This window comes from Patagioenas fasciata, chromosome 2, assembly GCF_037038585.1.
Source record: "Patagioenas fasciata isolate bPatFas1 chromosome 2, bPatFas1.hap1, whole genome shotgun sequence".
Taxonomy (NCBI): domain Eukaryota; kingdom Metazoa; phylum Chordata; class Aves; order Columbiformes; family Columbidae; genus Patagioenas; species Patagioenas fasciata.
Window position 1 is genome coordinate 118,516,450 of NC_092521.1, and position 19,309 is coordinate 118,535,758.

At 40.3% G+C, this 19,309-nt stretch overlaps 1 protein-coding gene across 6 annotated transcripts in view; it reads left to right on the top strand.

Moving 5' to 3' along the window:
* Positions 1–19,309, top strand: part of ELMO1 (engulfment and cell motility 1) — a 318,734-nt gene that overhangs the window by 149,670 nt on the left and 149,755 nt on the right. For all 6 annotated transcript variants that reach the window (XM_071804820.1, XM_065831560.2, XM_065831559.2 and 3 more), the window contains one exon: positions 9,709–9,817. In XM_071804820.1, coding sequence (XP_071660921.1) covers positions 9,709–9,817 — 109 coding nt within the window. The remainder of the gene's footprint in view (positions 1–9,708; positions 9,818–19,309) is intronic.

Here is a 19,309-nt window from a genome sequence, read left to right on the forward strand (position 1 = left end):
GAGCACAGGAGATTGGTGCTTGAGGCAGAAACTTAGCAGTTCTGGGTCTGAGCGTTGGCTATCCACCCATTTGGATTTTGCCCAGCTGGCTACCTGAGTTTATGCCCAGTTCTTTGCCATTTATTAGATTAGTAGGTTCTTGATAAAAATAAGTGTTCCTTGGAAAGAGGTCATTTTACTGTACCCTGAAATTCAAGTTCCTCATCTGTAGAAGAGAAGGTTTATCCCTTTTCCCACTGATTTTTATCTATGTCATGCAAATATTTGTGAGAAATCAAATGTAAAATTTTCAGTATAAAATATTGTCACCAGGGTGGGAAACCAGTGCGGAAACCCATGCTGAAAAGTTGGGTTTATTAATTCCTTGGTATGTTTTAAAATGGATCCATTGCTACTACATTTTTCTGAAAGATGTGCGAGATATGCTCCTAAATTTTCTTCTCTTTTATTTAAAGCAAATTTTAAGTTATTAAAATGCTCCAAATCAGTGTTTGGACTTTGGTTGAGCCAAGAGTTATTTTTATTACCTGAAAATTAAAAATGGAACTGGTTTAGGATCAGTAGTAGAAAATCCCCTTTCACCTGCATCTGCTGAGCTGGACAATTGGTTATTCACACAGCTGCAGTGCAGAGGCACTTCTTCCCCATCAGCTACTTGAGTTGCTGCCTTTGGGAGGTTGAGGAGGGAGCTCTTTTCTTGTTGAAACTTTCAGAAGTCACACTGGAGGAGCAGGTTCTGTTTGTGAGTGCCGGTGGTGCAGGCAGGAAGACTGGCATCCTGCAGAGACCTTTCAGAACTTTAATGTGTTGAGTCACAGCCAGACTGTCTGCCATATACTTTCAAACCCATGCAGTTGTTGTACAGGAGGCTGCCTACACATCCTTCTGCCAATTCACAAAGTCTCCTCATGCCTACTCATTCTAGACTGATCAGATACAAGTAGTCCAACATGTAATTTCAGCATTTTCTGAAATAAAGCCGAGCCTGGTTTGTGACGTGCCTTTTTTTTTTTCTTTTTTTTTTTTTTTGCCAGAAATGATAGGAAAAGGGATGTTATTTATTTCTATTCTGCTAAAGGTAGGGAGAACACTGAACTTTGTTACATGTGTCTTCCTGGTCTGTCTCATGAAGGAATGCAGGTTTCCACGTAACACCTTATTACTTAAGTCAAATAGTTCCCAGCCTGAGAATAAGTTCTTGCCTTCTCTTTTCTCTGACAGTCTTTCCATTTGCTGTTCTTACCCTTTACTCAGGCATCTAACTGTTTTTCTGCCTGCCTTTTTTTCCACACCCCCTCCCCTGAACATCACTCAACGGCTCTGCTTTCCATACCAACACACCAGGAAGCTGTATGGTTTTGCCCTGAGCGTCTCCATCACTGATGGCAGAATTGCAGTGGGTCCCCTACAGTAAAGAGGCAAAAGCCTGGAGTGGCTGGTTGCACCATAAATGCAGAGTTAGTGCTGAGGGAGGAAGAGAATTGTATGGGAGTCGTGGGACCCAGTGCACAGCCCTGTGTGCTGTGCATTATGGGATACATATGATGGTGTTACAGCCCTACATACGTTCAGATCTGGCTGGGGTTGTTCAGCCTGGAGAAGAGAAGGCTCCAGGGAGACCTTATTGTGGCCTTTCAGTACTGAAAAGGGGCCTGTAAGAAAGATGGGGCAGACATTTTAGCAGGGCTGGTTATGACAGGACAAGGGGTAATGGTTTTAAACTAAAGGAATGAGGAAGAAATTTTTTACAATGAGGATGGTAAAATACTGGTGCAGGTTGCCCAGAGAGGTGGTAGATGCCCCATCCCTGGAGACATTCAAGGCCAGGCTGGATGGGGCTCTGAGCAACCTGATCTAGTTGAAGATGTCCCTGCTTATTGCAGGGAGGTTGGACTAGCTGACCTTTGAAGGTCCCTTCCAACCCAAACTGTTCTATGATCATTTCTCACAATTCATAGCACACCTAAACTTTCCCACCTACATGGAAGCTGTCAGCTAAATGTGAAGCTAATACAAAGGGCGCAGAAGCTGTTGGAATTCCAGGTGTTGTCTTCAGACGGTTTTGAATCATGCCATGAGTTGCAGAAGCAGTGCAGAAAGATTTAGCTGTGTTTTGTGGAGACACGATCACTCCACCTGCAAAGCTGAGATGTATATACATGGGGAGAGAAGATTAACTATGGAGCCTCACAAGTTTTCCCATTTACTCTGTGCCAGGAACTTTAGTTATGCTACTCCAGTGGTCAGTCTTGTTGATATGCAATAAAGGTTGATGCTTTCGTAATATTAATATATCCATACCACAGTAATGTTAAGGCACTAGTCGGGCCTGTTTCACATTCTGAAAGAAAATTTTAAAACTTACTGTATTCTACAGGTACTGAAATTTCCCTTCTCATGTGCCACAGGTGAGCAAGGAGAGGATTGCAGGGAAGGCTTTGCTGCCTTGTATTTGTGTGGGACATGGAAGGAGAAGGAATACCTCTCTGGTAGTTTTCAAACTGGACCAGGTCAACACCAAATCCACCCCTCCCCCCTCTTTCCTGTGCCTGTGGGAAGTGAAGAGCACATCCTGGTGCTGCTTCTGAAGAGGACATGGCAGCTGAGCCTTCTCATCTTTGGTCTTACCACCATGCTTTACAGTGATTTGGTTGGTTCTGCATGGAGTGACAAAGAAAGGAGGAAGATACATAGTATTCCAAGACAAACTACTGTGTATTTAGTTTTTGATGGATAATAAAGACAATACAATTATGCTTCACGCTAAGGTGTTTACATGAGAAACAAAATTTTTTGCTGGGTAAACGACTGCAGTACCATGCAAATTTAGCTTGTGATAGTTTGGCACTACATTTGTTTTAAAAGAGAAGGGGAAAAAACACACCATAGTTTTTTCAGAAGAAAACCAACTATTGGCAATTTTAAGCCATATTTGTTAGAAGTATTTATGGCTGCAGAGTCAAACACTGACTATAATATTGCCACGACAGTTTAAATTCACCTTGTTACCTATATATTGTTATATTATGACATAATCAGGTGCTTTTCTTTTCCCTCCTGCCCTATGTGACTGTGTCTTCTGACTGTTCTTCTTTATTGAGCTCCATGCCTTCTGCTCACAGTTCTCTGTGGGAGCAGCACGCTGTGCTCCACTTCTCACACAACGTTCTGGTTATCCTCCATCCTCCAGGTCTTTACTGATAGTTGTGCATGACAAAACATGTATCAGACTCTTCATATCTGGTCCTTAATGTGGTCCTATAACTAGTTGTCCCTCAACTAAGGCACAGCTTTGTGTCAGTGTTTCTTGTGTCAGTGGCTCCTTTCTTTTTCAGTATCTGTAGCAGGTCTCAGTTCTTGTCTCACATCTTGTCTTAAATTGCAATTCTAGTGCCTTCCTGATGAAGGCAGACATAACTGTTGCTTTATTTTAGTTTTGCCATGAGGAATTTCTGTAATGCCTGAGGAATGTGAAGGAAGGCTGAGATCAGGGAGAGAGGAAGCATGGGAAATTAAAAATAAAATAATTAAGATAAAAAGACAGGTTAGAAGGGACAGTGCTGAGTGAAGGATCTTAGAAGAACACTGGTGCTGAAGTTGAGGCAAATGACAGGCTGCCTTAGGAATAAGGCAAAATTGGTGAAGAGGATGAATGAAAACTGAATTGCTTGTCCTTTTCAGGAACCATATCCTTAGGACTTGCTTCCTAGAGTTATTTAAAGCATTGAAATGAAAAGGGAATGGTGAAGCCTACCATATGTGATAAGTAAGCTTAGGAAAAGCAGTGTCAAGAAAAGGAGGAGCATCACTGCAATTTGGGGGTATTAAATGCTGCCTGACTTTTCATTTTGGATCTGAGGAAGCTTTTACCATCTTTACTAACCAGCTCTCTGAACCTCTTGATATTAGCATACTGTAGACTGCTAGAAAACTTGGTATCCATTAAAGCAGGATCATTTTAGATAGTACTACAAAATAGGTCTGGGGAAATGTTTCTTTTTAATAGTGCAGCAATGCTTGTTGAACTGTCTGCTGTGGGATTTATTACAAGTATTGCTGCAGCTATACTGGGTCTTGCCTTTCACTTCTGTATTTACTTCCTAATCATGATGAATCTCTGTTTCATTGCCAGGCTCTGAGGTTGGTTCAGGAATCTAAGAATTACATCTGCAGTGGCTGTGGGCAGAATACTTTGAGCCAATTTAATCTTTAATGTGAGGGATTAAGGGACTGGCTAAATTGATATTCCTTTCCAGTGAAGGAGGAATATTTCTGTCTGGTGGTTTTATCCTCCTGGATTTTGATGAGGAACCTTTTGAATATACCTGTCTTCAAAACCTTGTCTTTTGTCATTCATTACTCTTAGTTGCGGATATAAACTGTATTATTGGAGCTGATGCAGATTTTTAAGTCCATGGTAGTCAAGTGTGGAAAATTCTTAATTTTGTCCAGTGCCTCCCTGAGGATCTGGTTTATGCTCCTGAGGTATTTGATGGACTTGATGAATAATTCAATGGAAAATCATAAAGGAACACTGCCATTAAAAAAGTGAGATTTTTTTTTTTTTGCTAATGAAAATTTTGCCTTATTCTTCTGTGATCTTGGCATGACACTTGAATTCATTTTACGTTGTTGTCCATGCCGTTGGTAGATCTCTTGTAAAGGCAGGTGGGACTTCTTTGCATGATGCTGAGCACCCCTGATTGTGTAACACACAGGGAAGTACGAAAGATGTTAAAAACAACAGCCTAAAATATTCTCCAAGGAGGAATATTCTTTCCCGTATCTCACTAAATGCTTTGTTGGACCAGTGGATGTCGGAGGGCTGCCTTCGACTTCTTCAAAAGACTTAAAACTTCAGAGGAAACAAGGTACTTCTGACAATTCATATGGCTAAATCCCAGAAGAAATTAAGCTCTCACCATTTGCTGACCAATGCTGCCTAAAAGGTCTACTTTGGGAAACACAATTTTGTTTGTTTTCTGATCACTCATTGGTATTGTTTGGCAATTGGGAAATGTTTTACTTCCATTTACAGTAGGAATTTGTAAATAAGAGAGAAGAAATATGTATCGTATAAAAACAGTGAAAACTGTACAGACCTGTATTCTGCTACCAGTACTGTCAAATTCCCGTGCCTTACTAGGCTATAGAGTTTCATCTGTAAAATGTCAAGAAAATGGATAACAGTGGTTTCCTAAAAATTTCACCTCCTTGCATTTTTAAAAACATTTTTAAACTTCTTCCTTTCTCCCCTTCTTCTAGTCAATTAATCACATTTTTATTGTGGTATTACTTTGTTCTCATTCTGTGCTTCACTCACTCTTTTTTCCTCCCTTTTTCTGAGCTGCAGTTTTTGGTTTTTGTTTGTGCGTTGTGATTGTTTGGGTTTATTTTGTTGGGTTTTTTAGTGGGTTTTGTTTGGTTTTTTTCTGCATTAACTCTTAAAAAAAATCAACTCTCTCGCTTGTCGTGCTTGTTAGTATCTTTTCATTGCTCAAACTTTTCCTGGCTTCTTTCTCTTTCGTTTTCTTTTTCTGGAGATTTGTCTAGATTTTTTTTTTTTCTTTTCCCTAAAGAAAAGAAGAATAGTTATTGTCATTAAGTGTTCTACATCATGGTGGCTTTCTGCTTTGTCATGGTAATGGGCAGTATTGATCAAAGGAACAGAGAAAGAGAAGACGATCTTCAGCATTTAGTACTCCTGTACTGTGAGTTGGTTTGGGGTTTTGTCTGTAAAACTTCTAGTGTACTAGAAGCCACTTTTCCATGCTGGACCTTCCCAGTTGTCTAGCTCTGAGGACTGGAGAAAAGAAAAACTGGCAGAAGTAGGTTCCTAATATCAAAGTAATGGACAGCTAAGCAGACCAGAATCAAGGTAGGATTGAAGCAAGTTGGAACATGAGCCAGCAGTGTGCCCAGGTGGCCAAAAAGGCCAATGACATCCTGGCTTGTATCAGGAATAGTGTGACCAGCAGGACTAGAGAAGTGATTGTCCCACTGTGCTTGGTGCTGGTGAGGTCCCACCTTGGATACTGTGTTCAGTTTTGGGCCCCTCAATACAGGAAAGACATTGGAGGTGCTGGAGCGAGTTCAGAGAAGGGCAACAAAGCTGGTGAGGGGTCTGGAGCACAAGTCTGATGAGAAGCAGCTGAGGGAACTGGGGCTGTTTAGCCTGGAGAAAAGGAGACTGAGAGGAAACCTTATCACTCTCTACAACTACCTGAAAGAAGGTTGTAGTATGGAGGGTGTTGGTCTGTTCTCCCCAGTAGCAAGTGACAGGATGAGAGGACGCGGCCTCAGGTTGCACCAGGGGAGGTTTAGGTTGGCTATTACGAAAATTTTCTTCACAGAAACAGTTGTCAGGCATTGGAACAGGCTGCCCAGGGAGTCAGCATCCCTGGAGGTGTTTAAAAGATGTATAGATGAGGTTCTTAGGGACATGGTTTAATGGTGGACTTGTTAGTGTTAGGTTAAAGGTTCGACTCCACGATCTTAAGGGTCTTTATCAACCAAAATGATTCTATGATTCTGTGGTTCCAAAAGTTCTGCAATGGCCATGGTTTCTGCCTTGAAATATTGGTTTCTCCGAAGCAAAATTTAAGCACTGTACCTGCCAATTGTGAAATGTCTGGTGGATCTGCAACTCACTGTGGATTTGTGAGGGGGAGGAGAAGAAAGATAATAGGGTGCAGCCACTTCATGAGCATTAATGATAGACCTCCGTTTGAATGAGGGTTGTGTGGGCTTTGTGACTTCCTCACTACCTTCCTTTCCTTGGTGAAATAACTGTTGTGATAGAAATGTGAATCGAGCTAGCAGTATGCTTTGCAGACATACAGAAGTATTTTCAGTCTAGAGCTGTGTGTTATATTTCTTTGCTATTGTTTTTATCAGTTTATGAAGGAAACATGTCCATTCCTGGCTTATTTCTCCTCCATAACCCAAGCGATAAAGGAAATAACATTAAAATCATGCCCTTATCAGCTATATTTATAGCATTTTACTTTGGAACAGGATATGAGTCGTGAAGTCGTGAAAAGAGTATTACAAATATAATAATGAATGTTGTAAATCTGTTGCCAAGATTAGGAATGATTTCTCATTGGGTATTTATAATTACATCTCTTTTTTCTTTCCCTTTTTACTATTGCTGTTTCTTACTGAAGATCTGTATCTGTCAATTTTGCCTACAGATATTTAGATGCAGTAAAGGGCCTTCCATCTTCTTTTGTTACAGAAATGTAACTTCTCAGCTCTGCCTTATTTTGCACAGCAAATGCTAAAAGATGATGCTTTGCAGAGAGTGTGTCTGAAGATCATTTCAAGGCTGCTTTACATATTGATTACTCAAATTGCCATTTAATTTACTATATAGCAATACACAGTGCCTTAACTATTTCTCTGGCATTCTTATTGATTGCTGTAATTCTGCCTTACATTATATGTTATATGGTGTCACCATTAAATATTTATGTGCTCATGAAATGTTAATTTGTTGGGTTAATGTGAAACTCAACAAAATGCATTTGCCAGAAGCAAGCAGAAATGCTGATCCGAATGCCTCCCTTCCCCTCCCCCTTACCCTTTCGTTTTGCCTCTCCATTGATTTTATTACCAGTGTTTCTCTGCTGGGTCTAAATCTCTGTCAAAGCAGCCCCCTGCTCCTATATGCAGATTTTATGTTTTATTATGTGAGAGATAAAACACAGTAATAATAAAACAAGAGGAGTGATCTCAGGGAGGTGTTGAGACACAGCTTTATTAATACATTGTGCTTTTGCTACTCCATTGTCACTCCTGCATTTGGGTATGGAAATGTACCACTATTCTTCATGAAAGAGGCTGAAGCAGGATGACTCATCCAGAATGCAAAGTCATATTCGCTTATTCCTTAAACAGTGGCTGCAACAACGTAAAACAAAAATCGCAGGGGTGTTTCTTTGATTTGGTACAGCTGTTATCTAGGGATGACATGGAACAATTAAATGTAATTTAAACCAAAACTTTTAGGAGGAGGAGTGGCTTCTCTTGGCAGACTGGTAAACATGATTCTGACACCATCCTGTTGGAAAAGCCCTGTAAAAATTTGTGGGGGTCAAATATTTATCATATTCCTAATGACTTCCGAAGCTTCTGTGAGAAGTCTAGGTGATTTAAAAAACAAAACAAAACAGCAAAAAACCCACCCCAACAACAAAACAACCAACCAAACCAAAACACTGGCAGATGAAAGGTAGTGATCATCCACTCATAACACAGAGAGTAACCATCCTTTTACATCCCTGTGTGATGGGTTGGGAGCAGAGTATCATCTAGGAGCTGCCCTTTGTACAGTAGGACTAAAATAGTTATGTAGTGAAGAGGCTTTGGCATGCTATGTGGAGCACATAACTTTCCTAATTGCTTTTGGATTTTCACTCTTTTACTACTTTTACCTTCACAGAGAAGCACATAAGAAAGTATGAAATAGTCACAACTGGGATTTGGGGAGGGAGGGAAAGGTTTTTCTGGCATCCAGCATTGCATAGGTGCTCTGCTCCACCACATTGTTTTGAGTGAAGTTCCAGCCTTGCAGGCTTTTGTAAAGCTTTCCTTGCTGCCAAAATTGAAAGATTTAAACAAACAAAACCCAAACCAAAAACACAACAAAAAAAAAAGCCAAACAAACAAAATAATGATGAAGATGGGAGCTAAGGAGACAGGAAGAATGCAAAGCAGAGAGCAGTGTCTAAACATCTGTTTGTGAAGAAAATTGAGAGAGCCTTGGAGGCTCTCTGCTGCTCTTACCTTTGAAATTCATTTTCTTTCTCTGTCCCTCATCCCCAGGCTATGCAGCAGCTGTTTAGGATGTGTTTTGTTTCTTTTTTGTTTTTAAAGCTGATGGCAAAGTTCGTTACTACAAAGACAATTCTTACTGTGAATCTGTTTTGACCATTATTTTTTTTCCAGCCCCTATTTTGCTCTCTTTTTAGGCTCTCAGCTTCAGTGAAATCTATAGCATTTTTATAACCTTTTTTTTTTTTTTAATCTACAGTGAAATAATGTATCTGATATATAGCAGAGCTTAATGGATATAAAAATGTCCAAGGAATTATTTTCTCCCATTTATTTTGCAGTGTCACTCAACCAGGAATATAAAGATCTCCTTGAGTTGTTTTTGCAGCGTTCGTAGGTTTTTATGCAAGAGTGATCCCTGAAATGTTTTGTGCACAAGGGCAAGTTTATTCCATAATAGAGAAAATGCACACATTTTCCTCTTTTGTGGACTTCAGTTTGATTTTTGACATTTGAACATTTTTTGGAACCTGAATCCAAAATGCAATTTTGGTTCTACTTCTTTTTTTATAGTTTCTTCTAGGTCCATTCATGTCTATGAATAATTATATCTTTTGAAATGAGAGAGTGTCTTTCTCTTCAGCTTCTACTGCAGTTTCTCCAAGTCAGGGATGGTTCAGAACAGCAACATTACATAGGAATGCCAAAGCTTCCCAGTTAGTCATGGAGCAGGACTGAGTCTGTCTTGCTGACTGCCTCAAACATAGGTCATTTAGCAGTGGGAAGGGCTAAGGTTTATGAAAACAGAGGCTCCACATGCAGCTTCCTAAATTCAGCCTGGTATATCCTGTAAATGTTGGATGCAGAGGACAGTACTACAACTCATGGGTTCTTCAAACTAAGTGTTTTCCATTTTGCTTCCTTCTTCAGATTGTCCTGGAGAACAGCAGTCGAGAAGATAAGCATGAGTGCCCATTTGGCCGGAGTAGCATTGAGCTGACAAAGATGCTGTGTGAAATACTGAAAGTTGGAGAGCTACGTAAGTTGACCTGTTTGTTTGACCTCTAAGAACCATGGAGTGAGTTCAGTGATACCTAGGGTCTATTTCAGTGCAAGAATTTTCTTCCAAGAATCGTTTCTCAGTATGATTATATACTGCACACTAGCACTCAAAATGACTGTGCCTGTTTTTGTGTGTCTCTTGCTGATTTGTGGACATACCAGGGATGAAGGTTGTGTACAGGAAACAGGCACCTTGTCTTTGAATCTCTTTTATGTGAAACAGGGCAGTTGCATCATTTCCAGAGGGGTCAGTTAATTTTGTGTCGGGTGATTTGGTGCAGTAGACTTCATGGTCTTATCATTCCATGGGCTTGTGCATAGTTTGATTTTATGTGAGTATCATAGTAATTCTTTGTGGGATTGCTCATCTAAACTGACACAGCCTGTTTTCTCTTAGATATCTAGAGCTCTATTTAAATACCAGATGACATATGTATCATTTACTCTAGCAATGTGGTATGAAATATTGTATTTTAATAGAGAGTGAACAAGCTCTCTTAGGCTTTGATTACAGTCCCTTGACAAATTGGTAGATACTATCAAACAGAAGAGAATGACTGTATCTTCATTAGTCTAGAGTGTTGGTGTTTAACTCTATCAATATATATAAACTTCAGCTACCCATCAATAATGTTTTGGACCCAGCTGCAGTCTGTTTTGGCAAGCACTACCATGAGCTTCATTTTCCTGTTGCGCAAGCAGAGGGTACAACTGAGATACTTTGTTTCCTTCAGAGACCTTTTCTTCCTTTAAAATTTTTTCCCTAACAAAGATCTTTTATTTACCTTTACACCTAAGTCCACAAAACTTAATGAACGAAAAGCAGTGCAAAGGCCAGCCAGAAAACCTATACATGTCATGGGTTCTTGTTCCTACCAGATCTGCAACAGATACCTGTTTTAAAAGTATGATTTGTCTGTTAATACATCTAAAGCTTTTAAATGCAGTATCTTGAGAGAATTTATTGACCAAAGGAAAATTCTGTCTCTGTGCAATGGGCCAGGATGAAACGTGTGCATTGTCTGTGGCTTCTAAATCAGCATTCAGTATTTGACAGACCCAGATGAACAATATGATGTTTACTTTTGAAAACCATCCGAAGTAAACCAGAGTTATTAAGGAGTACATTCACTATGTCTATAAATAAACAGTTTAGCAGCTATTTTAGATATACGGTAATGTGTTGTGTAAGGTTCAGACCGTAGCAGATACGTCTCTCTTAAAATAACCTTACTGCTGCAGTTGAGGTGTCTTAATGCCAAATCATGCCTGATAGGTCTGTCTGAATTTTTATGCTGATAAATGTAGATGGGACATATCGTCTTAAAAAAGCTGTAAGCCTATTTGAATTAAGTATAAAGATCAATTTTATTTTTGCAAATGCAAAGAAAAATATCTAACGTATGGTTTTGTGCATGGTGTTTTTGTGTATGTCCCATCACCCTATGAGACTTGCAGTACACTTTGCTGCTAAGAAGGAAGATTGATCTTGAGGTTAGCCAGATGTCTCATACTTCTTTCTTACTGTGTCATAAGAAGTCATTCAATAAATAAACCTCTTTTTTGTCACAAATATATTTGTTGTCCACATGCAGGGGGTTGTCAGTATGTAGATTGTTTGCCATGTATGGTACTGTCTATTACGATTGCTTTTAACTTCTGCAGATAACCCCTTTCATGTTTTAACTTTTCCATATCTGGTCTTTTAAAGTGGGAACTGGGAATAAAATAAGAGCATTTTGGGTGGCATTCAGTTACCATATGAAGAAAAAAGTGAAAGGAAAATTTGTTTGCTGTCTGAGCTTTAGAAAGAAAATGAATTGTCATTTTTTGTTTGTTTGTTTATGGGAATTATTTTTGCTTTGCGCAGCTCTATGGTTTGGAAGCATAGGGTCAGAAAGAAGAAAACAAGTCGTTAGGATGCGGGGTGAGCTGGTTCACAGCAGGGTCCTCTGGTGCTCCTTCATAGGCATATGATGTTGCACAGAGAAGACTTGAGGCTGAAGAGACGTGCTCTGGTGCTTCTGTTGATAGAAACCAGATGTAGCACGACTGACTTCTGTAAAATCATGCTAATCTACACCCACAGAGCATCTGCCTCTGGATGCAGCAATAAGATTGCATCATAGCCTTATATTCACAGGGGACAGAGCTAAGGTTACCTCTAACTCATCTTGACGATTCACCTGTTCACCAGTATGTTTCCTTAATGGTTTTGTTTATGTGGAACTCTAATTGTCATTTTAAAAGTCTGTAATAAAATATACCTTTAAAATAACGTACAGAAAACAAATTCATTGAAAATAGCTGTGACAGATGCGAATTTTAAATGACCTGTGATCAGTTGTATATTTTGTTGAAAAGTGCAAACTAGAACTGACATCTTAGGAAAATGTACATTCCAGTTTATTCTTTTCTTGAAAATAAATACTGTATTGCTGAATAGGATTGGACATCTTAAAAAACAGTAGTTATAGTTTAGGGCAAAAGTGTCCCTGGTAGTTTGTATGTGTTAGGTTTCAAAATATATATTTAGAATGCTAGTGTTTCTTTAGAAATTCAAAACTAGTCATTATTGCGTTGAAACGTAGAACTTTTTTCTAACAGTTTCTGAATTGTATAATTTAAAAGCCACAATAAATTACCTTTTGCTCATGAAATATTCATCAGTAGAAACTTTCTTAAAGAGCAGAGTAGATAAAAGCTGCTAGTCTGTCCATTATTTATGAAGAACACTTTAATGCTGATTATATTCCACCTGCTCCACCGTATTAAATACCTTCAGGCAACAAGAAGACATTTTACCATTTCTTTTTGGTCCTTTCAAGTGTGCATTCTTCCCAGCAAGGGTTCATAAAAAAAAAAAAGTGTTAAAGGTGTGCCACCTCTCCTGCTTTTGTATTTCCCCGAATCTAGGTACTGCTCTTGTTAATTCTTTGGCTTTGGTTCCAAAATGCTCATGACTTGGAAATTCATCTCTTTTTCAACAAAGCATTTAAGCATATGTTTAAATCTTGTATAAGTAAAGAAAGCTCAAGTGCAAGCTGTGAGTCGAGCATATGGTAACTGCTCCACCGAGGTGGACTTGCAGAGTAGAGGAGCTAAAACTCAAGAGAAAGGTTGGTGCAGTGTTTAAGTAATGTGGAAGTTAGAATGAAACATGTCCATAAGCCTTTTCAATGAAATCTCTGAATAACGAAAGAGTGGGATATTTGACTATAAATCTTTTGATCTTGTGCTACTGGTGCTGTTAAAAAGGCATTTAAGAGAATGGCTTTACTGAGTACTTGCCAAAGCACTCCTCTTGGCAAACACTACAGTAATTTTGATTTCTCCAGTAATAGCTTCTTTTGTATATCTTAGCTAACAAGATGATTTGCTTCCTGTCCTCTCTATCTTGGAACTGACATCAGACATTAACACTTATCCAGTGGTCAATCTTCCTCACCCTGTAGGGTAAGGCACTTTGACAGTCCACATCCATGGTACACAGATGAGTTTGCAAAGAGCAGAAAAGATGCAGTACAGGTTAGAGGTTGACCTGCTGGAAAGCAGCACTGCAGAGTAGGACTTGGGAGTTCTGATTGACAACAGGTTGACCATAAGTCAACAATGTGCCCTTGTGGCCAAGAAACCCAATGGTATCCTGAGGTATGTAAGAAGAGTGTGGCCAGCAGGTCAAGGGAGATTGTCCTCCCCCTCTACTCTGCCCTGGTGAGGCCACATGTGGAGTACTGCATCCAGTTCTGGGCTCCCCAGTTTAAGGACAAGGAATTACTGGAGGGAGTCCAGTGGAGGGCTACAAAGATTATTAGGGGCCTAGAGCACCTTTCTTATGAGGAGAGACTGAGGGAGCTGGGTCTATTCAACCTGGAGAAGAGAAGGCTGAGAGGGGATCTCATATCAATGTTTATAAATATTGCAAGGATGGATGTCAAGAGGATGGGACCAGACTCCTTTCAGTGGTGCCCGACAATAGAACGAAGGGTAATGGGCACAGACCGAAGCACAGGAATTTCCATCTAAACACAAGGAAAAACTTATTTACTTTGAGGGTGCCAGAGCACTGGAACAGGCTGCCCAGAGAGGGAGTCTCCTCTGGAAACATTCAAAATCTGCCTCAACACATTCCTGTGCAATCTACTCTAGGTGAACCTGCTTTAGCAGGTGGGTTAGACTAGATGATCTCCAGAGGTCCCTTCCAATCCTAACCATTTTGTGATTCTCTGATCAGGCCATTCATATTTCCTCTTTAGTATCTGTCTAAGGTAATCTCCATCTTCCCTCTTCTTCCTTCAAGTTTCAGTACGTGATATATATGCTCAGGGAAGAAGGAAACCCACATTACAGACTCCTGGCTTTGCTGGAAGGCAGTAACATTGCAGATAAATACAAATTTAAAAAGAAGATCCAAAAGACCTTCCAGAACTGCAGTTAGTAAATTTAATGGGAGATTTGGAGTTCATTAAAACCTAGTATTTGTCATAAATAAGAATTGGAACTCAGCATTTTGTGTAAGTAGTCCTGATCCCCCCTCGTCTGTGCCTACAATGCCCAATCCTCTGTACCCTCAGCATGTGACACTGATCCTACGCTCAAAACTCCTTTAAACCCTCATTCCTGGTGGAAAGTGGCACTTTGGTGTGCTAGCTGATTTATGCAGAACTGGCACAGCTTCCTTGGCTTGTTGCCTTATTTACATGCAGGTACAACTGAAATTGTTTTGTGTTGAAGCTGGTGAGGAGGCTTGTAGCTGATAGGGGAACGATAAATTAATGCTGTATGCACTGAGAAAAGACAGTGCTACTGCCAGAGCTGCAGTCTAAAGATGTTCATAAGCCAATATCATTGCATGCCCGATGTCAGGCTGCAGTTAAGGCATGTCAGACTCCAAGTATTTTTCAGTGTGTTTTTGAGCAGGACATAGGTGTTCAACTTCCAGTGTTCCGATTTGGTTGTTCTGATGGGTGGTGTTTAGAGGCTTTTGCAAAAATCTGTGCTCAAGCTTTACGACAGGCCACAGGGGTATACACTACATGTCAGATATATGTATTGTCCTAACAATTCTGTCAGATAAACAACTTCTTTGCTTGGTTTTCTTGGTTTTCTGTTGTGGGGAATTTAATTGTCATGGGGTTTTGTTAGACTTGATTAATTTATAGGATTTTTTTCCCTGAAAGAGATTATCTAAATGCCAATGTATTTTAATGCCCTTGTTGCTGTTTGCACATGTTCTTGCTCTAGATTTCTCATTGCAGTTATTGCCCAGGTTGTAGAATCAAGGTGGTTTAGAAATTGTTACATTATTGTCGCTTTAGCAAACAGAACGTGCTGGGCATTAGAAGGTATACAGTGATATTCATGGTTGTGCCCACTGAGATGAAGGTAATCAAATCTCATGCTTCAAGGATTCAGCTGATTGCTACAAGGGTCAGGAATACTTTTTCATCTTTGCACAATTTTTCCTCTGCATTGCACAATCCATAGTGTGCAATATAGTTTGTTTCTCTTGGTCTTTCTCTGAAGCATATTGGTCACTGCAGGATCAGCACTCTGCACCTGAGGGCTCGCCTGGTTTGATTTTCCTTTTGCTACAGCAAATCCAATATTTTTATAACAGAATGTCATATTTTAAATTTTTTCCCCTTGTTTGAATGCTAATTGCCTTTTTGTCCTCCTCTTCCTCCTCCTTCTCTCAAATTTAAATAGAATAAAGCCCCAGAAATAGTAAATAAATTAGATATGGGAATTTTTAGTCTTCTTGCACATCTTGCAATTTCATTTTTCTGGAGACTGAAGCATTTTATGAGTCACGAAAAGTTTGTTAGGAAGTTGAAAAACTTTTCTGGCCAAAAAGGTACCTAATGAAAGGTAGCAATTTTCTCTTTCATCCTGAACTTTCATCCTATCCATGTCTGTCAACCTCCTTTGTCTTAATTTTTTACTGCATTCATTCTTAAGTATCCGCCTTCTTATCCTCTTGCCCAAACCATCATCACATCAGATAACACCAAATCACAGCAAAAATCAAGCAGATCTTGAACAAAGGGTGGAAGATAAACAACGTTTGAAAACAATTTCAGTAGCAGTGAAGGGGGAAAAATATCTAAAATAATCTCTATTAACCTTAAGTTTTAAGGGTTCCTTTGGAAATATTACTAGAAAATTAGCCATTCGTGACTGTAGGGACATTAAATGTGCTTGTCTTTTTCAATGCAAAGGTAGTAATTTGCTGAGTAGTCCGAATTGCACTTTTCTTTTGTATGATAGCAGAATCTTATGTTATCAGAGAGTCCCCTATTCCTGTTTCCTGGCACAGTCCCACAGGAGAGACAGAATGAAACTTTCTTTTTATAGGGAAATACTGGTTTCTTTGCAGTTAATCTCGTCTTCCTTTAAAAAGTCTGTCCCTTCATGCTTATGATATACCATGTAGTCTCTAGAAAATACCTACTATAATCTATGAGAATTTGAACAAGGGAGCTGCAAACTCAATTAAGTAGCCTGGACGTCCATAAACCCATGGGTCCAGAGGGGATGCATCCGCGGGTGCTGAGGGAGCTGGCTGAAGTCATTGCTAGACTGCTATCCATCATTTTTGCCAAGTCTTGGGAAACGGGAGAGGTACCCGAGGATTGGAGGAAAGCAAATGTCACTCCAGTCTTTAAAAAGGGCAAGAAGGAGGACCCGGGTAATTATAGACCGGTCAGCCTCACCTCTGTCCCTGGGAAAGTAATGGAACAGCTTATCCTTGGTGTCATCTCAAGGCACATCAGGGATAAGAGGGTCATTAGGGGCAGTCAGCATGGCTTTACCAAGGGTAAGTCATGCTTGACCAACCTCATAGCCTTTTATGAGAATGTAACAAGGTGGATGGATGATGGCAAAGCGGTGGATGTGGTCTACCTTGACTTGAGTAAAGCCTTTGACACAGTCCCTCACAGCATCCTCACAGCTAAATTGAGGAGGTGTGGTCTAGACAATAGAGTAGTGAGGTGGGTTGCAAACTGGCTTAAAGAGAGAAGCCAGAGAGTGGTGGTCAATGGTGCGGAGTCCAGTTGGAGGCCAGTATCTAGTGGAGTGCCTCAGGGGTCAGTACTGGGGCCAATATTATTCAATATATTCATTAATGATTTAGACGAGGGAATTGAGTGTACTATCGGCAAGTTTGCTGATGACACTAAGCTGGGAGGAGTGGCTGACACGCCAGAAGGCTGTGCTGCCATCCAGCGGGACCTGGACAGGCTGGAGAGTTGGGCGGGGGATAACCTGATGGAATTTAACAAGGGAAAGTGTAGAGTCCTGCATCTGGGCAGGAACAATCCCAAGTTCCAGTATAGGTTGGGGAATGACCTATTAGAGAGCAGTGTAGGGGAAAGGGACCTGGGGGTCCTGGTGGACAACAGGATGACCATGAGCCAGCACTGTGCCCTTGTGGCCAGGAAGGCTAATGGCATCCTTGGGTGCATTACAAGGGGGGTGGTCAGTAGATCGAGAGAGGTCCTCCTTCCCCTCTACTCCGCCCTGGTGAGACCCCATCTGGAATATTGTGTCCAGTTCTGGGCCCCTCAGTTCAAGAAGGACAGGGAACTGCTGGAGAGGGTCCAGCGTAGGGCAACAAAGATGATTAAGGGAGTGGAGCATCTCCCTTATGAAGAAAGGCTGAGGGAGCTGGGGCTCTTTAGTTTGGAGAAGAGGAGACTGAGGGGTGACCTTATTAATGTTTATAAATATATAAATGGTGAGTGCCATGAGGATGGAGTCAGGCTCTTCTCAGTGGCAAACAATGATAGGACAAGGGGCAATGGGATCAAGCTGGAACACAAGAGGTTCCACTTAAATTTGAGAAAGAACTTCTTCTCAGTGAGGGTAACAGAGCACTGGAACAGGCTACCCAGGGAGGTTGTGGAGTCTCCTTCCCTGGAGACATTCAAAGCCCGCCTGGACACATTCCTGTGCGACCTCACCTAGGCGTTCCTGCTCCAGCAGGGGGATTGGACTAGATGATCTTTTGAGGTCCCTTCCAATCCCAAACATACTGTGATACTGTGATACTGTGAAGATGTTTCATTTTTACCGCCGAGTGACAGTGAGACAGATTTTGGAATGTTTCTTCCTACACATGGTACTGTTGTCTTCAAAGTTGGTACAATGTTGGCTTCGGGGTCAGTTTGCTCCACACCCTGGTCTGTCTGTTGCCCTCTGGTGTTTTTCCCTGTTGCCCCCTATGCCTGTTATCACTTTGGAGCAGGGATCATAACTTGTTTTGTATGTGCAAAGGGCTTAACCACATTGTGTCCTGGATGTGACCTTCTTTAGCTTCTTTAAAATTACACTTAATATTGTTATTAATAATAATAATAAAAAGCATGGTGTGTGTGAACTCAAAAAACACTTGAGGGCAAGAAAGAGATGTGGATGTAGGAGATTTTTTTAGAAATTGATTAATGTATCCAAAAGACAACAAAGAGGTAACTTGATTAAGCGTGAAGAGCTCTTTCATCTGGTAATGAAAGCAACAGCAAAAATCGAGACCTGGAAGTTAAAACCTCATAAATTCAAACCAGGAGTAAAATATAGGCATTAGCTGTGAGGGTGCTGAACTAGTGAACTAACAGAATAGAAAGCTGAAGAACGATGAGAGGAGAAAAAAAAAAGTTGGTTTCCTGTGATTACTGTGGCACATATGATGTCATGGTAGAACTTGTTTTAATATCTTTACTAGAACCCAATTCTAGGATTTTTACCTTATTTGTTTTTCTTTTTGGTTTGGTTTTTGTTTTTTTTTTTTGCTTTGTTTTTCAATAGGCTATAATGGATGATGTAGTAACTTAAAGTCTGGGCAGATGTGACAGTAAACAAGAAATATTAAAATATTTTGGATTATTGCCATAGAAATAAATTACCATAGGTTATAATAGTTTGGATTATTACCATAGGAAAAAAAGTATGGATGAAATAAAATCTTCAAAATATCTCCCACTTTGTAAACTCTGCATCTCTTCTGAGCTTGGAGAACTTTGTTAGCTTTCATCCTGTGTGTACCATGGCACTTCTTGGTTTCCCAACAGGATATATGTGAACACTGAAAAATACAACCACAGGGCTCCCTCTTGCACTGTCAAACACTGGATCAGGCAGCTCAGGGAAGTGGTTGAGGCACCATCCCTGGAGGTGTTTAAAAGACACATAGATGAGGTTCTTAAGGACATGGTTTAGTGGTGGACTTGGCAGTGTTAGGTTAATGGTTGGACTCGATGATCTTGAAGGTCTTTTCCAACTTATATGATTCTGTGATTCTAATGGTCTCTAGTAAAGTAGGCAAAATCTTGTAGCAAAGTTCAGGCTTTTAAAGTTCACTTGCAAACCTGCAGAAAGAAGGAGCATCAGACAGCTGATATGTAGCCAAATGTGTGTTGCTTATCAGTAATGATTTCTGTACGTTTTAAGGGTGGTCATTGTTCAGGGA